Below are 20,575 nucleotides of genomic sequence, written 5' to 3' on the forward strand. Positions count from 1 at the left end.
AATTGTGTTCTTCAGGTTCGAAATGCTGCTGAATAGTTCACAGCCAAAACTCAAATCAGCATTGGCCATTATTTTGATCTTTACTCAATATTCTATTGTGGAAATCCAAAAGTACATGACACAGCTCACATTTTACATTTCAATACAACTTTTCATGTAACGTTTGTAACTACATGACCTAAGAAAACGTGGACCAACATACAGTAAAGTTTATGAATCCCAAGATAGACACAAAAAGCTGGAGTCACTCAGCGGAACAGGCAGCATATCTGGAAAGAATGAATGGGTGACGTCCCAGGTCGAGACCTTTCTTCAGACTGAATGAATGAATCCCAAATTAGTTTACAACAGCACAGAAGGAACTAACACTGAACTGTGACTGAATCCAAAGCAGATCCCTCAGAGATCTAGACTTGACTACCCGTTAAATAGTCGAGAACAAAGCACTAGGGGCCAAGGACAAATTTTACCCGTGACGGTTTGTGGCAAAGAGATGGAAATTGTTGCAATGGACAGTAGGTGCAGGAGCAGGCCACTCGGCCCTTCGAGCCAGCACCGCCATTCACTGTGATCATGGCTGATCATCCACAATCAGTACCCCGTTCCTGCCTCCTCGACTCCGAGGGGGCAGCTGCAAGAAGCAGCCAATATTCTGGGGTCATGGAACAGTCCAGCACAGGAACAGGCTCTTCGGCCCACAATGGCCATGCTAAACATGATGGCATCTCCTAATCTCCTCTGCCTGCACATGATTCATATCCTTCCATTCCATGCACCTATCTAAAAACCTCTTAAATGCCATCATATCTCCACCCACCAACACCCCTACAGTATGTTCCAGGCACCCACTAATCTTTGTGCAAAAATTTGCCCCTGCACAATCTCCTTCAATCTTTGCCCCTCTCACCTTAAAGCTTTGCCCTCTAATCTCTGACATGTCCATCCCTAGGAAAAAGGTTCTGACTGTCTACCCTATCTGTGCCCTCTCATAATTTTAAACAGTTCTATGTTCCTCAACCTTCCACATGAGGTAAAAACTGTCCGACTCACGAGCTGAACCGCGCAATCCCGCCCCAAAGTCTTCGATGCTCCTCCAAGCCCATGAATCCTAACCTTACCCTCACATGCCTCCCCCTGGCACTACTCCCCAATCGCACAGCATTCCCCGCACCATCGCACGGTTGCTCACCTCTTTGAAGAGCGAGTACAGGAAGACGATAGTTTGCACAGTTTTCCCCAGTCCCATTTCGTCGGCCAGGATGGTGTCGGTGCCCTGTGCCCAGGAGAAGCGCAGCCAGTTCAGCCCCTCCAGCTGGTACGGGTGTAAGGTGCCTCCGGTGGCATCAATGTAATCCATCTGCTTGTCGAACTTCACCATCGGCTGCCCACAAGGGAAGGGTAAATATTCACACAGTCAGGGTGCGGTAACTTCCAATGCATTAAATGCACAACCCCGTCAGATTTGAACCTCCTGACAAGAACCAGACAATGAATGCCCCTTGCTGCCAATTCTAGAAAACAAATGGTGATCTGGATGGTTTCTGTAGGTTAATTGGCCTCTGTGAATTGCCCCCAGTGTATCCATTCTCAATGGATGAGAAAGTGGGATAACTTAGAACTAGTGTGAATGGTTGATCGATGGCCAACATGGACTCTAGGGGCCTCTTTCCACACTGTTTCACTACAAATGAGATGCTAAATCTGACAGCATGCAGAGCTTGTCTTCTCTCTGCCTTCAAAAACATAACTTGTACCTAAACCACAAAATGTTTGTTACAACATTGTGGTGGAAGCTTCAATCTATATCTAATAACGCCACTCGATTGATTCACTTTTGGTGCCATCTGTGTGGAGTTTGCACGTTCTCCCCATGACCATGTGCATTTCCTCCGGGTGATACGGCAAACGTGCGGGTTTGTAGGTTAATTGGCCCCAGTGTGTAGGGAGTGGATGAGAATGTGGGATAACATGGAACTAGTGTGTGGACAGGTGATCGATGGTCGGCGTGGACTCGGTGGGCCTGTTTCTACGCTGTATCTCGAAACAAAAAACACTAAAACGCTCTGAAGGTTGGCGTGTCCTGTCTGGGAGCCGACAGTCGGGCACAGCCCCTCTCGTGCGGAGACTCTGTGCCAGCTTCCTGTTCACTTACATCCACCACAGGTTGGCAGGGGGGCGGGTCGAAGATCAGCTCCTCAGCTTTCTGCCCTTTCTTGTTCAGCTTCCTCACTGGTCGTATGTCGTCCCCCATAATCAACTGCCTGCAGAAAGAGAGGGGAAAGATCAGAGCAGCTGATGTCCACTGTGACACAGCCATTATAAACCTCCCCTCCCACACCCTGCTGCTGGGGCTGCCCTACCCACACGTCACCAAACAATCAAGCACAGCAACCCAAGACTCTCCCGACATTTTGTTTTCACGGGTGATGACTGTAAACTTACATTTGCACTTATTAATGTTAGGACGGCACAGAGGCACAGCTGGTGGAGCAGCTGGTGGAGCAGCTGGCTCACAGCGCCAAAGACCCAGGTTCGATCCTGACCTTGGATGCTGTCTGTGTGAAGTTTGCACATTCTCCCTATGACTGCGTGGGTTTCCTCCGGGTGCTCCGGTTTCCTTCCACATCTCAAAGACGTGCGGGGATGTCGGTTACTTAGCTTCTGTAAATTGCCCCTAGTGTGTAGGGAGTGGATACGAAAGTGAGATAGCATAGAACTAGTGTGAATGGGCGATTGATAGTCAGTGTGGACCTGGTGGGCCGAAGAGCCTGTTTCCATGATGTATCTTTCATTCAATGAATCAGAAGGCAAGAATATAATGTCCATGTACAATAAATTCTCATTTATCCGCTCAGCCTCCAATGCTCTTCAGAAAATAAGCCAAGTCTGTCCAACTTCTCCCTATAGGATGTTTGTGTTAAATTCTATTGTGTATTGTGTGTTCTTTTTAAGTGTATCGCTGCTGGCAAATTCATTTCACTGCTCCTTCGGGTGCATGTGACGAATAAATTTGCCTTTATAAGTAATACTCTCGAAACCAGGCAGCAAACTGGTAAACTTCTGCATCCCTCTCTAAAGTCAGGTACATGCTGTGCTTGGTGAGCAGTGTTTGACTCAACTACAATTAGTCAATGAGGTGACTAGAAGGGGGAAGGAAAAAAAAAAAAAAAGGGTGCATCAATACCAACGCTTAAAATGTGGATTGCAAGTATGTTGGACACCGCTCATCTTGAGGAAATGCGATTCCTCCTAATGGATAAATCAGACCAATTCATAACAAGTTGGTCTCCATTCGTCGTTTTTTTGGAATCATATGGTGCAACACAATTGTAAAAAATAACTGTTTCAGGACTGGACGAGGGTTGGTCAAGATTATAAATAATGATCTCCTTTTCTTTTTTATTTTATTTTCTCTATTTACTCTCTCAACTTTCTTCATTTACTCGTTTTCTTTCTTCACACACTATATATTTCACATCTTTCTATCCTTTACTATCTAACTTCTTTTTCTTATTCTAATCTTTTTTCAATGTAACAAAAAAAAAAGTTGTACATAAAATGTATTATGGAAATATATATTAGGCACTTTGGTGCCATATGACTGCACTTACTTCTAATAAAATAAAATATTTAAAAAAAAAAAATAAAAAAAAAGAATTTGTCTTCAACCTGAAAGATCAACTCTTTCGACAGATGCTGCCTGACCAGCTGAGTGCATCCAGTACATATATATATATTTTTTTTTTTTTCCACACTCCCAGCATCGGCAGTATTTTGATTTTCACCTGAAGTGACCTGCTGCTTCTGTAAAGAGATACTGACCTGTGATTCCAATACATCTCCTTCATGGAATCATAATCTGGAATGTCAAAATCTTCAAATTCCCAGGTGGCCTGATCATACGGCAAATCCCTCCATTTAATCAAATAGTGCAAGTCACCCTTCTTGTCAAAGCTGGGAATAAAAGAAAAAAAAGATGAAAGCTTTTTACCCAGTTATATCAATAACACGGGTTACATGTGCAGTAGGGAGGGTTTGCAGAGGAGCAAGCTTCACACGGCATGTCCATCTAATCTAGTACCTGACCAAGGAGCTTTTGAGTGGGACTATCCAAACAGTGAGTCCGCATCATGGCATTGATTTCAAAGACAAATGAACATAGAACAAGCTTACAGCATAGGAAAAGGTCCTATGCGGAGTCAGGGGATAGTGGAGTCAGGGGATATGGGGAGAAGGCAGGAACGGGGTACTGATTGGGGATGATCAGCCATGATCACATTGAATGGCGGTGCTGCCTCAAAGGGCCGAATGGCCTCCTCCTGCACCTATTGTCTATTACCTATAATATGTGGGGAAAATCTAATGACAAAATAAAATAGTCACATTTTCCTGCACATAATGCAAATCCAAAAAGACAAACTGTTGTATATTTTTTAATTTAAAAAATAATCCTGCAGCATAGAAACATAGAAAATAGATACAGGAGGAGGCCATTTGGCCCTTCGAGCCAGCACTGCCATTCATTGTGATCGTGGCTGATCGTCCCCAATCAATTAACCTGCCTGCAGGATCAGGGGGAAGGGGGCACGACAAGAACACAACTTCAATTGTTCAGCAGTGATGTCAAGTAGCATTTCTTCAAGCAAGATACAAAACACTGTATTGATTAAGATTTGTCAAGTCCGAGGAAAGAGGGCTCAAAATCTGGAACGCCCTTTCCTCCGACTTGACTAATCTTAAATAGAATCTTAAAATGAAAACAGAAAATGTTGTAAATTGGGCAGCATCGAGGGAGAGAGAAAAACAGTGGACATTTCAGATGAATGACTGTATAAACTCTCTAGCAGATGCTGCCTGATCTGAATATCTCCAGCATGTTCTTATTTCATAGGTAGATACAAAATGCTGGAGTAACTCAGCGGGACAGGCAGCATCTCTGGAGAGAAGGAATGGGTGACGTTTCGGGTCGAGACCCTTCTTCAGAACTTTGAAGAGGTTCTCCTCCTCTCTCCGACGAGAGATCAGTTTGAAGATGTTTTTATTTCAGATTTCCTTTATCTGCAGTTCAATCTTTGACTGGCGGTGTTCTGTAGGACAAGGAGTTAGACAAGCAGGTGGGTGACGGGCTTGCAGGATACATCGCCCTTCGTCGAACTGATTGGTGCGGAAAGGCAGCTGCCATCTCAAGATTCAAGAGATTCTATTGTCTAGTGTCCCTGATAGGACAATGAAATTCTTGCTTTGCTTCAGCACAACAGAACATAGTAGGCATTGACTACAAAACACATCAGTGTGTCCATATACCATTATATAAATATATACACACATGAATAAATAAACTGACCGAGTGCAAATAACAGATAAAAGGGCTATTAATGTTCAGAGTTTTGTACGAGCCAAGTTTAATAGCTTGATGGCTGTGGGGAAGTACATCGATTTACTGGTCGGTTCCTCACCTGTGATTGATGAATCGTTGAACGACCAGCCACTCGGGTTTGATGCCGTATCGGTAGAACCTCGCCTCCATCGCCGCGAACTGTGGATCTTTACTCTTCCGCTTCTCGCTCTTCTCGTCGTCCCCAGAGCCGTAATCATACGGCGGCGGCTCATCCATGTCATTCTTCCGTTGGAAGTTCCGGAACATCACCGTGTGGTACATCTCCAGCTGCAGTGAACCAACAGCCGTCACATATGTGAACACAACCCCTTTGCTGTCGAATAGTGAAAGGCTTGGACAGAGTGGATGTGGAGAGGGTGTTTACACTAGCGGGAGAGTCCAGGACTAGAGCTCGTAGCCTCAGAATTAAAGGACGTTCCTTCAGGAAGGAGATGAGGAGGAATTTTTTTTTTTAAGTCAGAGGGTGGTGACTCTGTGGAATTCTTTGCCATGGAAGGCTGTGGAGGCCGTCAATGGATGCTTTTTAAGGCAGAGATAGATCCAATTTTAGATTAGTACGGGTGTCAGGGGTTATGGGATGAAAGGCAGGAGAGTGGAGGTAGGAGGGAGAGAGAGATATAGATCAGCCATGATTGAATGGTGGTGTAGACTTGATGGGCCAAATGGCCTAATTCTGCTTCTATCATTATGACCTTATGAATTCACAAGAACAGGCCCTTCGGCCCACCACGTCTGTGCCGAACATGATGCCAAGTGATCCATTCCCCTGTCTGCATGTAATGCATTTTCTACTATGACCTGCATATCCAAGTGCCTATCTAAAAGCCTCTCAAACACCATTGCCATAAATGCCTCCATCACCACCCCAGGCACCCACCACCCTCTGTAAAAAAAACTTGCCCTGCTCATCTCCTTTAAACCTTGCCTGTATCATCTTACAATATTTGACGTCTCCATCCTGGGAAAAATGTTCTGACTGTCTGCCCTATCTATGCCTCCCATAATGTTATATACTTCTATCAGCTCTCCCCTCAACTCCCGCCCCCTTTCTCAAGTCTAACGGTAAAGGAAGTAAGTAGTCAGGGTATTGAGTTTAGAAGTTGGGACGTTATTGTACAAGACATTGGCCAGGCTGCATTTGGAGTATTGTGTTCAGTTTTGGTCACCCTGCTATAAGAAAGATCTCATTAAGCCGAAACGAGTGCAGAAAGATTTACAAAGACATTGCCAGCACTCGACGACAGAGTCTTTACGAAGATAAGGGAATCATGATTCAGATTCAATTTAATTGTCATTGTCAGTGTACAGTACAGAGACAACGAAATGAATTAGAGGGCATAGGTTTAAAGTGAGAGGAGAAAGATTTAAGAGGATCCTGAGGGGCAAGCTTTTCAGAAAGAGGTTGGTGAGTTTTTGGAACGAGCTGCCAGAAGAGATAGTTGAGGCAGGTGCAAGAATAACATTTAAAATACATTTGGACATGTACATGAATAGGAAAAATTTAGAGGGATATGGGCAAAAAACAAAGGCAAATGGAACTAGCTTAGATGGGATACCCTGGTCGGCATTGAACGATTTGGGCTGAAGGGCCTCTTTCTGTGCTGTCTGACTCTATACTGCCATTCATGTGTATTACGGGTGTGACTCTGAACCCACAGAGCATGACAACTGCAATAGACATGTGTACTGACAGTCTTTGGTGCATGTATTATGAATGAACATTCGGAGTGGGTAAAGAGGGGCAACTACGACATTCAGACCCATTGCCCCACAAAGCCTCTGCCATTCAGGAATAGGTTTGGCTTGTGCCAGCTCTTATTCAACCTACCTGCAATTCTGTGGCCCAGGAGCAGTGCCAATAGGATCGCCCCACCCACTTGACAAAGAACTCCCGCTCTGGTCGACCTTCCAGGGCCTTGGGATGGTCAACATCGTTCCCTCCATCGGCGAGAGTGGATGGCGGTGTGCGGGGCGGTGGTGGAGAACCCCACGACCAGTGCAAGATTCGCTGCACTTTGCCCTTCAGGGGGATACACTACAGAAGCACAAAGACATACACAATCGATATAGACCGGCCGAACCGCATTGCGAGCTCTAACCTGTTCACAAAATACTCAAGCAAGCCTTCAAATAAACACAGCATTGTGCCTTCTGCCCAACCATTCTGTTATATTCCCGTGTTTAAGAGGGAACTGCAGATGCTGGAGAATCGAAGGTTACACAAAAAAGCTGGAGAAACTCAGCGGGTGCAGCAGCATCTATGGAGCGAAGGAAATAGGCAACGTTTCGGGCCGAAACCCTTGGGTTTCGGCCCGAAACGTTGCCTATTTCCTTCGCTCCACAGATGCTGCTGCACCCGCTGAGTTTCTCCTGTTATATTCCCAGTTCTCTTCTCTCTTTATCAGTTCTAGCGGTGTTTCGCATTACAAGTGGCATATCGTACCCGCAGGCCCCTCCAGGATAAGATTCACACCGACATTCAAGAATAGGACATGATCTAAGAGACCACTTCGTCAGTATGAATGAACACAAATGCATGAACGTACACACACGGATGTACAATTCCATGGATGATTTTTCCTTTCCCGTGTGCAGTATCCGTTTGTGGTACACCCAGAGGTCATGAGTTCAAATCACCCAAATGGTATGATGAACTTTAAGGAAAAGGCCCAGCCTAGGGAGGGGATGCCCAAATCATGATTTTACAAGTCAACCCTGGCACATTGCAACAGCTGGATTGGCCGGGTGGTGAATGGTCTCTGATACTCTAACACACGGGGATTCAAGATTTCCACTGTAGAGTAAGGGGGATAGACAGAGATAGGAAGGGATTAGGTGACTGGTTTGAGAGAGGGGAAGCCTGTCCACGATGGAGGGGGGGGTGGAGGCAGCCGGATAGTTGGGGTGGGGTCGTTGCTGAGTATACCGGCAAGAGGGAAAGGACATTGGGGCAACCAGCAACAGTGGGAAGTACTAGGAAGCGATTGATGCCTCCACCTCTCCAGCAGCCCAGATAGGATGGAGGCCCAAAACCAACCCCTGATGCAACGGTCTGAATTTGCCTTGTCCTCAAAGAACGGCAGCTATATTTTACACAAGCAAGCTTCGTGCAGCATTTGATGTCAATACTCAATAGTCTCTGATCACTGTGTATGGGGAGGAACTGCTGATGCTTGTTTACACCGAAGGTAGACACGGAATGCTGGAGTAACTCAGCGGGTCAGGCTGAGGTGACATTTGAGGTGAAGAACAGGTGACGTTTCGGGTGGAGACCGTTCTTCAGACACTAAAGTCTGATGAAGTGTCTCAACCCAAAACGACACATTCGCCTGTTCTCCAGAGATGATGTCTGACCCGCTGAGTTACTCCAGCATTTTGTGTCTAGCCTCAGAGCGCTGTCGACAACACCCCCGCCTGTTAACGCCCACGCATCCCTGAGCATCGGATCCCACCAACAGTTCGGGTCCACCGCTGCTTTGGAGAAATAAGCAAAGGTCAGCGTGGAAACCAAGGGGCAAACTTGAAGAAGGTCAACAGGTCGTGAGCTCAGGCCCAGTTACAGACTCACCAGGCAACGTGGACAAATCCACTCTCCGTTTGGGATCTCGGGTAGCGGGGGGTTAAGGCAGTGAATGTGATACGAGGACGGACAAGAGTCACAACACAGCAGCTCCCCCCCATCCTTGCAGACGCGACAGAACTCCATGTGATCATCATCCTCTTCATCCACAACCTCTTCCTCGTCTTCATCCTCTTCCTCCTCTTTGGCCTCCCATTGGATTCCTTCTTTTTCCTGAATGATTGCAAGGGATAGTTTTTGTTTTTATAACACAATCCCACAAGGCAGCACTGCATCTCACACAGCTAGCTCCAGCCACGGTTTAGTTTAGATTAGGGATACAGCACAGAAACAGCACGGAAACAGGCCCTTCGGCCCATCGAGACCACGCAATCACCCGTTCACACTAGTTCTATGTTCTCTCACTATCCCACCCACTCCCTACACACTGGAGGCAATTTACAAAGGCCAATTAATCTACAAGTTTGCAAGTCTTTGGGATGTGGGAGGAAACTAGAGTACCCAGAGGAGGCCCACGCAGTCACAGGGGGAACTTGCAAACTCCACACAGACAGGTTGCGGGTTTTTTCTTTTATTTTTATTTTTTTTTTTTTTGTATGGCTTTGTAAATATTTGATTAGTATTCAAATGTAAATAATTTGGTGTACATATGGTGGCTGGTGTACATATGGTGTACATATAGCTGCTAAATTTGTATAAGATAATTACAAGCAGTTGAATAAGGGGTGGGAATTAATAAGCTTTGGCTTCTTCCTGCTCCTTTTCGGACACATACAATTTCATTTATTTATAGATATTGTTTATGACACTTTATACATATTTTTGTTTTGTTTTTTTGTATGCTGTTTCACATTTGCTTTTTATTCTTTTATTCTGCTAGAAATAAATAAATAAATAAATGGACAAATAAATAAATAAATAGATAGATAAATAAATAGATAACTAAAGCCGCAGAAAGGGTCAAACCCAGGTCTCTGGCACCGAGAACGTAAGGCTGGAAGGCAGATAGACCCCATGCCATCAGAACAGAAGTAATTGTGAATGCTGCACCTTCCCGACTTGGAAATATCTTTCATCAATGCCCCACCAGAGTCCAAATATTTAATACCCTGCAGCATTCTGCTGGCACCTTCACTGGAAAGCTGCGGTTCGAGGCAGCATTCCACCATTACATTGTCAAGGGCAACAATCGTACAATGGCCAACAAACACCTGCACTGCCAGAGACACCCACCCCCCGCACCCAGTGAATGGGACAGTGGGCAGAAGATACAATCATGATGGGCACCCCTAGTTTTCAATGGCACTACGTACCAGCACCTCTAAAAATTAAAAAATAGATTTTTAATTTGATATCATTTAGATTTTTTAATGCTCTTCACTTTTTAAATTATTTTTATGAGAAAAAGATTTAGAACAGTTTTAAAAATAACACTTTTTAACCTAGACGTCGGAGCCCCTTAAACAGCTTAAAGGTGGTCAGACCAGCAGCCAAGATTAATTATTTGATGTACAGCAGCCAATAGTGTCACATGAACCTTTGTATCAAAGGCTGTGACTATCAACATCGTTATATTATTTTACGGTTACGTGACATGCATGTTTGGTGAATGTTCTAGTGTGTATTATATTAAATATCATATTTAATTTTTCATCTTGCATTGATTTTAAACTGTTTGCTTATTAGTTTATTCAATTGGAAGTTGATTGGTGATAAATCAATTGATCATAGTTGAGGCAGGTAAGGAACATTTAGACAGGTACGTAGATAGGACAGGTTTAGAGGGGTATGTAGGCAGGTGGGACAAGTGTAGATGGGACATGTTGGCCAGTGTGGGCGAGTTGGGCCGAAGGGCCCGTTTCCACGCTGTACGACTCAAAAATCCATACTGAAGAGATTGGGGAACATACAAGGAAAAACAAAATGTTGATAAATGTAGCTTCATTTTTAATTGATATTCGTGCTGGCACCATTTTGTCGACAAAAAAAAAAGCACAGTGGGCATCACAAGTGGATGGAGGGTAAAGGGAAGAAGCTTTTACAAAGCGCTGATCAGATGCATTGAATTTCTGTGCCAAATCCTGCCTCAGATATTCACGCAAACACATCCGCTTTCCAGTGCAGGTTGACTGTCCCACGGGTTACTGTGTGGTCACTGTTTGCTTGCACTGAGGTGAGATATTCATGCTCTCATGTGGTTGGGAGTTGGACTGTAGATGGGAGCTTGGTTTAACCATGCACACTCCAGGTCAGTGACAGCAAAACCCCACAAAACAAATTCACGACAACCTACAGCAGCGACAGTCGCAACGAAATAGAATCGGACACTTACACAGTGCAGACAACTCCACCTCCCTTCCGGTGCCTTCTCCATTTCAGGGTCCAGGCAGACTAAATGATAAGCTCTCGGACACGTGTCGCACAAAATAATTTCCCCTCCTTGCTGGCAAACCTCACAGTAATCCTGGTGATCCGTCTCATAGCCATCGCCTTCTTCCACTGAGAATGAAAGGAGCCAAGAGTCAGGGAATTTGCAGCATCCCAACTGTGCACTGAATGGGGAACTCAAAATTGATACTTTATTTGGGAGAATTTTTTTCCCCAGTGCTGGGAAACTCCAGGGTCAAACGCACTTGCTTAAAAAAAGAAATGATTTGCTAACACCATGCGCTCAGGATTTCAAAGATTTGGGTAGGTTCTGGAAAAAAGAGTGGGAGGAAGCACTCACTATATGTGACTAGAATTCAATGTAATCCAGATGCAGAAATGTGCAAGGGACTGAACTAGTTTTAAACCAGAATCTTAGAGAGGTTGGAGGAGTTGACTTAGCTCCAGCCCCCACATCCCATATGGGATTCATGCACATGGCCAGTTTGTGAACTATACACCCAGACACAGCTCAAAGGCACAAGCTCTGTTCATTTACTCACTCGGAAATAATAAGACCATCTTTGAGCTTGGTACCAAGCCCAGCCCAGATAATCTGCCACAGGCCAGGAACTGAACCAGACACCTCCTTCCATCTGTTCAAGAAGGAACTGCAGATGCTGGAAAATCGAAGGTACACAAAAAAACTGGAGAAACTCTGCGGGTGCAGCAGCATCTATGGAGCGAAGGAAATAGGCAACGTTTCGGGCCGAAACCCTTCTTCAGTCTGAAGAAGGGTTTCGGCCCGAAACGTTGCCTATTTCCTTCGCTCCATAAATGCTGCTGCACCCGCTGAGTTTCTCCAGTTTTTTTGTGTACCTCCTTCCATCTGCCCTGGGAGGCTGGGAGGCACTCAGCAGGTGGGCCGCCAGGAGCAAAGAGGGACCCGGTGAGGAGGGACCTGGCAGGCTGCAGCCACGTGCAGCAGCAGGGCTGGTTCACCGCTGCGAGAAGATAAGTGGACTGAGAACATTTGAAACCTTGTCGGTGCCAGAAATGTGCGACTCGTTGTGTACTGCCTCGGTGAAATCTGCTGTATGGTTTTACCAGATTGTATGCAAAAACAAATAATTTCACTGAACCTAAATGCATGTGACAATAAAGTAGCGTTGGATCATTGACTGGTCCTCGATATGAGATGGTCCTGCACACACACAGGTGTCAGCGGTTATGGGGAGAAGGCAGGAGAATGGGGTTAGGAGGGAGGGATAGATCATCCATGATTGAATATATCTGATCTATGGTAGACTAGATGACTGAATGGCCTAATTCTACTCCTATTCCTTACGACCGCACAAGTGGTTCACCCGCCAATGCGCGGGGGGACACTGCAACGCAATGCATCCACAGAGAAATCTTTCAAGATGATGTTGATTACTTACATTTCTTCTTTCGCTTGCCACCTTTCCTCCTCCTTTTGCCCAAACCGGCCGATCCCTCGGATCGCACCGAGCAGCTGTGGATGCTGGCACTGTCCAGGTCAGATTCACCATGGTCATCTTCATCACTCTGCGGCACAAACACAAGTACAAGGAGACTTCTAGCTTTCAGGCTTCCACATTTCCTGCTTTATCTCTTATCAAGTAGCAGCTTCAGCTACACCAATATTGCTTTAGCCCCTGCTTCAAACAGCATCTTCTGGCAGCTTGTTCCATACACCCACCACCCTCTGTGAAAAGGTTACCCCTCAGGTTCAAGGCGACATTAATCCCCACCTCCGAGCCATGTACAGACAGAAGATTTTAAGCTGGAAAGATTACAGAGAAGATTTACAAAGATGTTTCCAGGACTTGAGGGGCTGTTTCCAGGACTAGAGGGAAAATCTGGGCTAGTTAGGATGTTATTCCATGGAGGCAGGAGGTTGAGGAGTGATCTCATAGGGGTATATAAAATCCCGAGGGGAATAGATAGGGTGAATGCAAACTGTCTTTATTCCTACATAGGGGAATCTAGGTTTAAGATGAGGAGTGGAAGATTTAATAGGAATGTGAAGGGTAACTCTTTATCACAAAAAGGGTGGTGGGTATATGGTACGAGCTGTCAGAAGGTGTAGTAACAATATTTAAAAGTCACTTGCACAGATACAAGGATAGGAAAGGTTTGGAGGAACATGGGGCAGGCAAACGGGACTAGTTTGGATGGGACATCTTGGTCAGCATGGATGGTTGGGCTGCAGGGCCTGTTTCCATATGATTCCATCAGGATTGGAAAGGATGTTCCTCCATCAGGAACATCACAATTTAAAACAGAACAGTCCAGTCTTACCGAAGATTCTTTTTTCCGTTTGCCACTGAATCCTCCAAGTTTGATTTTCAGGGGCACCATCTTCTTGCCCTTTCCTTTCTTCTTCAGTTCTGCAGCCCGAGCACTTTTGCTTTTCTTCCGCACCCCCGGGCCTGTGGACAGGAGGCGACAACCATAGTCATACCCCGAATGCTGTACGCTCACCTGCAACAATTGGGTCTCTCCACCCCCTCTCAGTTTCAAGCCCTGTTGTCCTGATGTGGACTCTCTGTGGATTACATCCCTAGCCACTGGAGTTGATATTACTTGTCCACAATCACCCTTCCGTCATGAACAAGCACAGAAGTTGATCACTGCCAGGCTATTATCACAGAGATGTTACAATTGATCCGAGCTCAACCCTGCCCTCACCAAATTCCGCACACTAACACCCATCCCAGTCATCAGAACCCTTCAGTGATACAACACATAGAGACGTTGTGTTGGTGTCAATTCTTCGGTGGGTTCGTCAAAATAATGCATCTTGCAAATATTTATCCTGACCCTCCCTGAAATTCACCGCTCAGGCGGTTATTCTGAGTCACTACAAATTTCTTCCTCAAAATGAATCCAGGAGACCCTCAATATACATTGCTCGCCTCTAGTTAATGGCGATTCTGAAATGGCCGTGGCATTACATGGAACGCAGAACAGTACAGACACAAAATGCTGGAGTAACTCAGCGGGTGAGGCAGCATCTCTGGAGAGAATGCCTCACCCGCTGAGTTACTCCAGCATTCTGTGTCTACCTTTGACTTTAACTGGTATCTGCAGTTCTTTCTTACGCAGAACAGTACAGCACAGGAACAGGCCCTTCTGCCCACAATGTCTGTGCTGTACATGATGTCAGGTAAAACTAATCTCTGCCTGCATGTGATTCTGATCCCTCTGCTCCCTGTATATCCATGTGCCTATCCAAAAGCCTCTTCAATACCATTATCATATCTGCCTCCACCACTACCTCAGGCACCTCATTCCAAACACCAACAACCCTCTGTGATAAAAAGAAAACTTATCCTGCACATCTCCTTTAAACTTTGCCCCTCGCGTCTTAAAGGTATGTTCTCTAGTCTTTGACATTTCCACCCTGGGGGAAAAGGTTCTGACTGTCCACCCTATCTATGCCTCCCATCATTTGATACTTCTTCAGGTCGCCCCACCATCTGTGGTGTTCCAAAGAAAACAATCCAAGTCTGTTCAACCTCTACATGTTGCTAACCCCACCCCCCACCCCACTGATCCAGGCATCATTCTGGTAATGCTCCTCAGCACCCTCCACTCTCTGTACTGTCGTGGGACTGTTACCTTTGCCTTCTTTGGTCTTGGCTTTCCTCAGAGGGATGGGGGGCTGGATTGGGGGTGGCACCTGGATGGGCACGGATGGAGCCACGATCACCTGTTCCACTACAGCTGCCACCGCAGCCGCTGCCACCTCTGCCGCCGCCACCGACGTCCCTTTGAATGGGTTGTTGGCGCTGAACTCCCGCCATTTTGCACCAAGCACGGTCATCATTTTTGACATGGGGATTTTGGGATTTTTCTTGGCAATGAGTGGCCTGGTGGAGAATAGAGGGCACAACAATGGACACTGTTAGTAAAGGAAGTTGCTGGAGTAACTCAGCGGGCAAGGCAGCGTCTCTGGAGAAAAGGAATACGTAACGCTTTGGGTCGAGACCCTTCATCAGACTGAAAGGATTATTAAAAGATTCAGATAACCCGAAGGAAACAATTTAATACTGACAGACAATTTCAAAGTAACTAATACCTACATAGTACCTTTAAAGTATTTAAGTGGCTCAAAGCACTTCAAATGAGGGTTACCAGATCAAAATTGACAACAGTGTGAAATAATCACAGTGAGATGTTTACATTGCATTACACAGGCCATTCAGTCTGCTGGTTAATTCAATGTTTAGACTCGCTAGGAGACGCTTTCCATCCACCATGTTGCCCAATCAATGCTTTCTTCTCATTTCTTCCACTAGGAAGCTTTCCTACGGTACATCTCAAACCATTGGCTCAATTATTCTGAATTATTAATTCTGAAGGGTCACGACCCAAAATGTCACCCATTCCTTCTCTTTAGAGATGCTGCTGGTCCTGCTGAGTTACTCCAGCATTTTGTGTCTATCTAAAGTTTTCCATGAGCTCAGAGTAGTGCCGAATAGAGACTGGAAGCCGTGTTCTTTCAAGGTTGCAGGAGCAAAGCCTTGGAGCGTGTTAAATTAAAAAAAAACAAGTTTTCTCACGCTGCCTCCAGCTCTTTTACCAAGAATCTTAAATTTGACCTGTTACCTCGAAGTAGCAGCAGTAAGAAGGGAAATGTGGTGAGGGGAACTCCCAATGTGGTGAGCAAGGTGAGAAACACACGAGAGACCAAGCTGAAGTGTCAACTTTGCCCCACACATTGTTGACCTGCAAACTATTTCTAGTATTATCCATTGTTATACCAAGTCTCAACATTTACATATTTTGCTTTTATAGAGAAGCTATGTTTTCCATGGCAAAACAAAGGCATGAGATAAAGTGAAATGAATAAAAGTATTTTTAATTTGCACACAGAATATTGACTTCTTGGTGCAAGATGATTAAACAGTAAGAACCAAAAATAGAATCAGTTAATCCAGGGTTACAGAGACTGAGCAGGAGTTCAATTAATGGGATAGTCCTAACATACCCGCTGCTCGGGCTCAATGGCCTCCATCTGTGCTGCACCGTTTAATGTTATATAAATAGATAGGTCACAGCACACCTCATATAATCAGAGAAAACCAACACTAATTCTAGAGGGTACTTACTTTTAGAATGTTAGTTGGCAACAAAATATAACCAACTTTTCACTCCAATTACCAACCTGCTCTCTAACGAAGACATCTCGAAGAAGATGCAAAGTCCTTTAACTGAACACTCTAACAATGTAGTGAATGATTGATCCCGGCAGTTAATGTCATTCATACTGATGCAGAAGACAACTCACTGTGTCAAAACCACGGCACTTCAGCGCCACACTGGGCCCAGAAGTGCATCTAATGCTTATTAGTCCAGACCGGATTGGACTTTCTGAATTGAAATGGATTCGGTTCCCTTTTAACAAGATTAATTCTCTTGCTTTTTGGAATGCAACAGAACTGCATGGAACATTGAAGCAACCCGACACTTAATAGGACAGAACAGCTGAAGCAATCCAAAACAAAATTAACCCTTTCAAAGAATGGATTTAAAAATAAAATATTCTTAATTAGGCTTAAGAGGGCGGCACGGTGGCGCAGCGGTAGAGTTGCTGTCTTTCAGTAATAGGACAGCACTTTCAGCACCAGAGACCTGGGTTCAATCCCAACAACGGGTGCAGTCTGTACGGAGTTTGTACGTTCTCCCCGTGACCGCGTGGGTTTTCTCCGAGATCTTCGGTTTCCTCTCACACTCCAAAGACGTACAGGTTTGTAGGTTCAGCAGCATCTATGGAGCGAAGAAAATTTTCTTCGCTCCATAGATGCTGCTGCACCCGCCGAGTTTCTCCAGCAATTTTGTGTACCTTCGATCTTCCAGCATCTGCAGTTCCTTCTTGAACAGGTTTGTAGGTTAATTGGCTTGGTACAAGTGTAAATTGTCCCTAGCGTGTGTAGGATAGTGTTAATGTGCGGGGATCGCTGGTCGGCATGGACTCGGTGGGTCGAAGGGCCTGTTTTCGCGCTGTATCTGTAAACTAATTATTCCAGTGACGAGTACCTCAGGAACTGGCTGAAGGTTTTATAGTTGGTCAGTGTGTGGTAATCCTCCTCCGAGAACTCATAGTCCACATCCTCCAAACCCCAGTCATCCATTAAGTACGTAGATGATTTCTGCTCCTGAAGAATATGGGCAAAAGGGTAAAACAGACGGTGATTAGGAGATGGACAATTCTCACGTAATCACTCCCAAATCCAGAAATCTCCGCAACTCCCCATCCCTCCACCAAGCTCCACCTGACATTCAAAAGCAAACACTGGCAAAGAACCAGAACACCTGTCTCTCCCTCTGGACATATGGGTACAAGCCACATTCAACAACTTTGCCCTGGCCCAGTCAGTATTTACAGAATGTTCTGCTTGTATTCCTGACTTTACCTGATTATTTCTTCCACTCTCCCCATCACTAAATACAGGCGACTGTGACAGTGGAGCCAAAAAACAAACTGCTGGAAGAAGTCAAAGGGCTAGGCATCGTCTGAAACATTGCCACCCTTCTGCTTCCACAGATGCTGCTCGACATTCCATCCGTTTGTGTTTTGCTCAAGATTACGGCGTCTGCAGTTCCTTCTCTCAACATTGTGATAATTGGGCGTCCAGCGGTAGAGTTGCTGCCTCACAGCGCCAGAGGCCCAGGTTCAATCCTGACTACGGGTGCTGTCTGTACGGAGTTTGTACGTTCTCCCTGTGAACGTGTGAATTTTCGCGGAGTGTATCTAGTTTCCTCCCACACTCCAAAGACATGCAGGTTTACCCCTAATGTGTAAGGTGGTGCTAGTGTACAGGTTGGTGTGAACTCGATGGGCTGAAGGGCCTGTTTCCACTCTATAACTAAACTAATTACAATACAATTGTGTTTGGTGATGTTGGTTGAGATTTTTTTTGATGTAATATTGGTCTAGGAACAGACAAAATATGTCTGATATTGGCTATATAGTGCCCTCCATAATGTTGGGCACAAAGACCCGTCATTTATTCATATGCCTCTTTACTCCACAATTTGAGATTTGTTATAGAAAAAAAATCACTCTGTACTGAGCAAAATCCTTTTAATAAAATCTGACAATGTTTAACCGCACGTGATTTTTTCTATTACAAATCTCAAATTGTGGAATACAGAGGCAAATAAATAAATGATGGATCTTTGTCCCAAACATTATGGAGGGTACTCTAACCCATTACAGGCATGAGGAATTATTCTGAAAACCTGGGGACAGAAACAGACAAATGTTTTTTGGATCAATAAAGGGATGATCTGGGTTGTTGGAGGATCAGCAAACAAGTGCTCCTTTTGGGGTATTGCTGATACAGGAAGGAAATATACAATAGTTTCAAACCAAGAGCTAAGATGCTTCCTTCCTGTATCGGTAGTGTCCGAAGTTCACGAGAAACCACGAGGCCCACTAAATGCTAAGTGTAAATCACAAATGTTGTTGCTCATATCAATTATATTTATACCTAAAATTACCAGATTTTAAGTTATAAAAGTGATGAAAGAGCAAAAGTTTGCATTAAATCTGAAGGATCAAATAAGGCCATAATACATAGGAGCAGAATTATCTTTCGGCCCATAGAGCCTGATCCGCCATTCCATTGTGGCTGATCTATTTTTCCCCTCTCAACCCCATTCTCCTGCCTTCTCCCCATAACATTTGACACCCTTGCAAATCAAGAACCAGAGGGCATATGTTTACGGTGAAAGGGGAAAGATTTTAGAGGATCCTGAAAGGCAACTTTTTCACACAGAGGGGATGTTTGGTATATGAACCGAACTGCCAGAGAAAGTGGTTGAGGGAAGTACAATAAACAACATGTAAAAGACACTTGGACAGGGACATGAATAGGAAAGGTTTGGAGGGATATATAGGCCAGGCATGGGAAAAGGGGACTAGCTTAGATGGGGTATCCTGGTCAGCATGGATTAGCTGGGCCAAAGTGGTTGTGACCAAACACTACATTGCATCAATTTTCATGGAGCAGAGCAAAGTATTGTTGTAAAAAGACACACAGAACAGGTCCCTCCCCAACTCATGGCAATGCTCATCTTTCCAGCAATATCACCAGAACCATGGCATGTTATAGTTTGGGAGCTTGCTGGCCTTTAAGAAGATGCCTTGTTTCCTACATGTGAAAGGCATCCACACTTCAAAAACAACAAATAAGATGGAAAGCAACTTTGAGCATCATGGGCATTGGAAAAGTGGCCACAGTGAGAGAAACTATGGAACAGTTGGATTTTGTAAATACCTCTCTGGTTAAATGATCTCCTTCACAAAGGAACCTTCTGCCAAGACTGCCTTTCCTCACTCATCAACGTGCTTGAAACTTAGAAGCCTCCTCAGTTCAGGGGCAATTAGGAGTGGACAACAAAACCCTAATGTTGGCAGCAACAATTACACCCCTTAAATTAAGCTCACAGCTAAAGTCCCTCCCATCCTTCCACACCCTACCTCTTTCTTTCTCTTCTTCATTTTCGGAGTCTTGTTCTCTTTCTGTTTCCGAGGTTTTCTTTTCTTCTTCACTTTGGCCGGCTCTTCATCGGGAAACATCGGTTCGCGACTTTCCTCTTCCTCCTCTTCCTCTTCCTCCTCTTCCTCTGAAATTTAAGAGGGACATTCAGGATTTGGCCAAATCCGCCAGGGCTCAATGCACCAGATGGGAAGACCTCAACCTCCACGTTAAAAAACATGAAACGGTTTACGTATCAGAGTGAGTAGCAACTGCATGGAGTTTCCAATTATTTATAGATCTGTTACCGCAGTTACGCATTAAGTCGACAACTGCAAGCAGATCAAAATTTATGCTTTAATGTCCTTAGTGGATTGTTTTTCACCAACCATTGAAATGAAAACAGCTTCCATTTATGTAGTGCCCTTATTGTAAAATACCCCAATAATCAGACACAATTTGACCTCGAGCCAACTAAAGGGACGTCAACGCCAAGAACGATAGCAAAAGCACAGCCTGGAAAGTTCTACACGAGCAGCTTGAAAGAGGCAGACAGCTTTTAGCATTTAGCAATGAACTTCCAGAGTTCAGGGTCGAAGTACTCAAAGGCATACCTGCCAGAGGTCAAGTGAAGGATATCAGACAGGCCAACAGACCAAACCTGGAGAAAGACAAAGACCTCCAGGTGTTCCCAGAGCTGGAATATGCTGGAGA

At 44.9% G+C, this 20,575-nt stretch overlaps 1 protein-coding gene across 4 annotated transcripts in view; it reads right to left on the reverse strand.

The window, feature by feature from the left end:
- Positions 1–20,575, reverse strand: part of LOC129711591 (chromodomain-helicase-DNA-binding protein 5-like) — a 70,251-nt gene that overhangs the window by 37,004 nt on the left and 12,672 nt on the right. For all 4 annotated transcript variants that reach the window (XM_055659328.1, XM_055659329.1, XM_055659326.1 and 1 more), the window contains exons 2-13: positions 19,864–20,009; positions 17,415–17,533; positions 14,994–15,244; positions 13,671–13,801; positions 12,788–12,914; positions 11,311–11,477; positions 8,967–9,191; positions 7,227–7,433; positions 5,457–5,665; positions 3,823–3,954; positions 2,153–2,261; positions 1,190–1,381 (exon numbers count right to left, since the gene is read on the reverse strand). In XM_055659328.1, the coding sequence (XP_055515303.1) occupies positions 1,190–1,381; positions 2,153–2,261; positions 3,823–3,954; positions 5,457–5,665; positions 7,227–7,433; positions 8,967–9,191; positions 11,311–11,477; positions 12,788–12,914; positions 13,671–13,801; positions 14,994–15,244; positions 17,415–17,533; positions 19,864–20,009 (2,015 nt within the window). The remainder of the gene's footprint in view (positions 1–1,189; positions 1,382–2,152; positions 2,262–3,822; positions 3,955–5,456; positions 5,666–7,226; positions 7,434–8,966; positions 9,192–11,310; positions 11,478–12,787; positions 12,915–13,670; positions 13,802–14,993; positions 15,245–17,414; positions 17,534–19,863; positions 20,010–20,575) is intronic.

This window comes from Leucoraja erinacea, chromosome 30, assembly GCF_028641065.1.
Source record: "Leucoraja erinacea ecotype New England chromosome 30, Leri_hhj_1, whole genome shotgun sequence".
Classification (NCBI taxonomy): domain Eukaryota; kingdom Metazoa; phylum Chordata; class Chondrichthyes; order Rajiformes; family Rajidae; genus Leucoraja; species Leucoraja erinaceus.